The sequence below is a fragment of the Drosophila obscura genome, unplaced genomic scaffold (assembly GCF_018151105.1).
Source record: "Drosophila obscura isolate BZ-5 IFL unplaced genomic scaffold, ASM1815110v1 contig_84, whole genome shotgun sequence".
Lineage (NCBI taxonomy): Eukaryota > Metazoa > Arthropoda > Insecta > Diptera > Drosophilidae > Drosophila > Drosophila obscura.
The window spans coordinates 1,530,576-1,534,594 of record NW_024542877.1 but is presented as its reverse complement, the minus strand read 5'-3'; the positions used below and the strand labels follow the sequence as shown (position 1 = coordinate 1,534,594).

The 4,019-nt window shown below is 46.5% G+C and overlaps 1 protein-coding gene across 1 annotated transcript; it reads left to right on the top strand.

Moving 5' to 3' along the window:
* The first annotated feature begins 1,616 nt into the window (after window positions 1-1,616).
* LOC111068974 (protein transport protein SEC31) lies at window positions 1,617-4,019 on the top strand. Its single transcript, XM_022358807.2, has 3 exons — window positions 1,617-1,727; window positions 1,802-2,635; window positions 2,693-4,019. Exons 2-3 carry the CDS (start codon window positions 1,885-1,887, stop codon window positions 3,370-3,372), a joined length of 1,431 nt encoding a protein of 476 aa, XP_022214499.2. The 5' UTR covers window positions 1,617-1,727; window positions 1,802-1,884; the 3' UTR covers window positions 3,373-4,019.

Here is a 4,019-nt window from a genome sequence, read left to right as displayed (position 1 = left end):
AATGATTTTTCGTACATAAAAAATTGATATTTTCATGCGATGCTAATTCTTCGTGAACCAGCTTTCCCATTGCCAAATCATAATCAGAATTTCACAGGAGAGAATAAGGAAACAAAATCATTAGGAAACACACTAATGTAGAAAACAAAGCAAAGCAGCAAAATAATAAGGAAGGCTTTGGATAAATCAGTAGATCCTGACCATAGCATTTAAAAGTAAGAGCTCCATATTTCCACCAAGGATAATTTTCTCTATAGGCAAACAATATTGGGCTCATATTTTGAATTTTATTTTGGAACACATTTGTGTGGGTGGGCTTGGGTTTTGAATTTAACTGGAATAGGAATGGAATCACCATACAACACTCCAAGTGTTGTTGCGTGTCTTCTTTCTAATCCTATGGAGGAGGACTTGGAAGACAGGGTGGGCGATTCGGTGAAAAGTTCAGGGGCGTTGTGTGGCAAGGACGTTGGCGGACATCAGTGGGAGCTCGAAATATACCCCAAGTAACCATCTCAGACCCCATAAATTAATAGGGAGGATTCAGGAGGAAACTAAAGAAGGAATTCGGGAATTCACTTGTTGCTTTAAAATGCAAATTTGCATAATTTTATACCAGACTGTGCCCTCAAGTGGTGTCGCGGGGCTCAAGTCGACAAGTCGCGGTACCTTTTCCGCCATATTTTAAATCGAAAATACTTTTTTCATGGTTTTTATTCACTATTATTCAGACTTGGACTCCCTGAGATATTGAAGAATTTCTGCGTGGAAGCTAGCTTGGGTTTTCAGCATCTTTTCAAGGATCTCTATCTGGGCCTTGTTTCGCTCCATCTGAATTTTCGACCTGTCTCGAGCCATCTCCAGAAGTTCGGCCTGGTATTTCAAGTTATTGTCAGAATTGTCAGAAAACAAGAATTCAGTAGTTTTTGAAATGAGTTGCTATTATTAATATATTGTTTCGCATAACATATTTTATTCAACTCACCGAGGTCGTCGTAAATGTCATCGAATGCGTTTGATGACCCATTATTATCCAATGCCATAATAAGATTTAGTAACATATCATTTCCTTGTTGAACCACAGCCAATATTATCGCTAATTTATTCATCGCAGCTCAGCTTGTTTTAATTTTACAAAACAAAACAAAATTTATTGATGAATTGCATAAAATAATTTGTTGGGCTGAGAGGGCCAACTAGCTAGTAATATTAAACGGAATATCAAAATCGAGGAATATCATGTCACAAAATATCATGGTATGGCAGCCCGTAGCAACTACGAATTGCACGAGTCTGGCAGCGCCACAAAAAGACGTCACATTCGTTTAATGTTGTTTTTGTTTGAACCTTAATATGTAAATAATCCAATAAAAAGGACTTTTGAAAACTTCCCAATCTTGTAGAAAATTTATGTATCTATCGGCTAAAATTACTTGTTTAGGGCTGAGAGGGCCAACTAGCTAGTAATATTCAACGGAATATCAACATCGAGGAATATTGTCGTGTCCGTAGGTATATTTACGGTATATTTCGAAAATGAAAAGGTGTATTTCGGTATATTTCAGAGGGTCAGACTGGGTATTTTAAACAAAACAAATTCAAAAAAAATGATTAAAAAAACTATCGACAAGTGAAATCAGTTAATAACCGAAGCAAGCAACAATAGCAGCAGCAGCATCATCATCGTCAGCAGCATCAGTCAAAACAGTCGAGAGAAACTGGTTTCTGTAATTAGCATGCACATTTGATCGCTGAATTATGATTAACGTTTTCATTTTGCACAACTTTCTGCCGTTGCCAGTGTCTGCTCCGTATTCGAGGGGCCATCGCACGTATTGAAAATCGTTAAGTCCGACCTGTCGCAGAGGCAGACGACCGCCGAAGATGGCTTCTTCTCATTGCGCAGTAGTCGCCCTCAGCCTGTTTGCCCTCCTGCTGACGCAAACGGGCGTTGATGTTGTGGATGCGCGCCGTAACCAAGGCAGCAACCAGCGCAAAACATCATCATCATCCAGCTCCAACGGTCATGTGACTCAGCCCAGCTATAGCACTAACGGGCATGCGGCTGGTAACTCGCATGCAGACGTGGCCAAGCTGAGTTATCCCAACTACAACTCTCAGCCAAATCGTCCGAATGTGAATTCGAACGCGAATCCGGCTTCGGCTCCAGCTCCTCAGGCTGGCTGGAATGTGCCACAGGGTCCGCCGCCCGCATACTCCGCCTCAAATCCCGTTGGTGGCGCTCGCCCCAATGTGAACGAGCAGGCTCCCTCCTATCATGCACCCAGCTATGGGGCAGCGCCGCCCAGCTATGGTGCCGCCCCGCCAAGCTATGGAGCAGCCACCTCAAACGTCCATCAGCCCATCACGGCCACCCAGAACCATGGTACCCAGTATGCCGGAGCTCCACCCGGCGCCACCTACTATCCATCCGGCGGACACAATGGCTACCCAAGCAATCTGCCAGCCGGCGCCACCTACTATCCCTCGTCAGGACAAATGCCCATGGGCGGAGGGTATCATCCGGCAGCCGCACCACCGGGAGCCACATATTACCAGGCTGGCTCTGCTCTGCCTCCAGGAGCCACCTACTACTCGCAGCCTCCCCAGCAATCCTCGTCAGGACTGGGCTTTGGTAAGATCACCTCTCACTCTCTATCTCCTCCACCCTAATACGGAAGCTTTTCTGCAGGAACGGGTCTACTGGCTGGTGGATTGGGTGGCGCTCTGCTTGGCCACGCATTGACACCCTCGGGCGGCAGCTCGTCGCAGCCTGTTGCAGCTGCTGCTCCTGCAGCGGCAGGTCAGGACCGCATCATCATCATCAACAATGGAGTGCCGGTGAATGCCAGCGATGGCACCACAGTTATCAATGCATCCGGAGTGGCTGCAGCAGCACCAGCACCAATGAACACTACCCAAGATGTTCAGCCAGCTGCAATGCCAGCTCCAATGGCGCCGTTTAACCCGGAAACCTCCAACATGACTGTGCCTAATTCGGCAGATGCCGCTGCAGCACCACCGCCACCCGGTGGCATTATTTGTGTGCCCACTAAGGTCAACGAGACAGATCCAGCTGACAGCACCAAGATGATTGAGGTGGAGAAGATCGCCTGCTATCCGGCACCTCCGCCACCGGCAGCAGGGCCCGGCGAAGGACCTGCTCCATTGGCTCCAGTGGCCCCGGCCCAGCCAGGATCACAGCAGATGCAGACACCACCGGCAGCCTCCTCATCGATGGACGCAGCCCTCAAGTCCAACACTAGCGGAGCCTCGCTCGTGGCCCCTGGTGGTGGCCTCGGCCTTTTCCTGGTTGTAGTCTCTGCACTCGCCATGCGTCTGGCAGCTCCAGAACTTTCCAATTCGTTGTAAATCCTCCACTGACCGTCAGTCACTCCACTGCACCCCTCCCTAGTTGTCCGCTTTGTCTGCAGCTTTTTGTAGCTTTGAAATGGTTGCCGCCTGTTACCCAAGTGTCTGTTTACGCTGGCCAAGATCGATATTCCAAATGCGTTGTGGTCCCACTCGCCAAGGGCGTGGACAAGTGACAAATTGCATGTGTTAATTGGGAGGAAATTGTTAATTTATTGCGTACCCGTACCCTCGTCAAAACAACTGTAGTCAGTATTCAGCGACATCCCGTCTTAGTATTTCCAGCTTATTGTCTCGATATATAGATAGTGCGTTTCTCAACTAACCCTAGATTGTGCCTGGCGAGTCCAAGATCCAGCCAGTCTCTCAACAACGAATCTCTCACAATTGTGAACTGAAATTACATTCGAATATCTAATACCCTTTTCTCAATTAACAAATTATGTAAGCAAAAAAAAATGAAAGTACCAAGTACGGCACTGAAAGTGTTTGTATATTTTTCTAGAATTGTAATTGTTGCTTGTTTTCTGTTTTTTTGTTTCTAATTTTATTTTGTATTGTTGTATGTAAGCATTTGTTGCACTCTTTAATTGTTGAAATAAACGCTTTTGATCAACACCCCACCCCCCACACAGACACGCACGCGA

Bases quoted from the DNA above. Each gene is read 5' to 3' on its own strand.
- LOC111068974 (XM_022358807.2), top strand. From the start codon at position 1,885: ATGGCTTCTTCTCATTGCGCAGTAGTCGCCCTCAGCCTGTTTGCCCTC. The intron at 2,636-2,692 runs GTAAGATCACCT...GCTTTTCTGCAG, and splicing joins CTCGTCAGGACTGGGCTTTG to GAACGGGTCTACTGGCTGGT.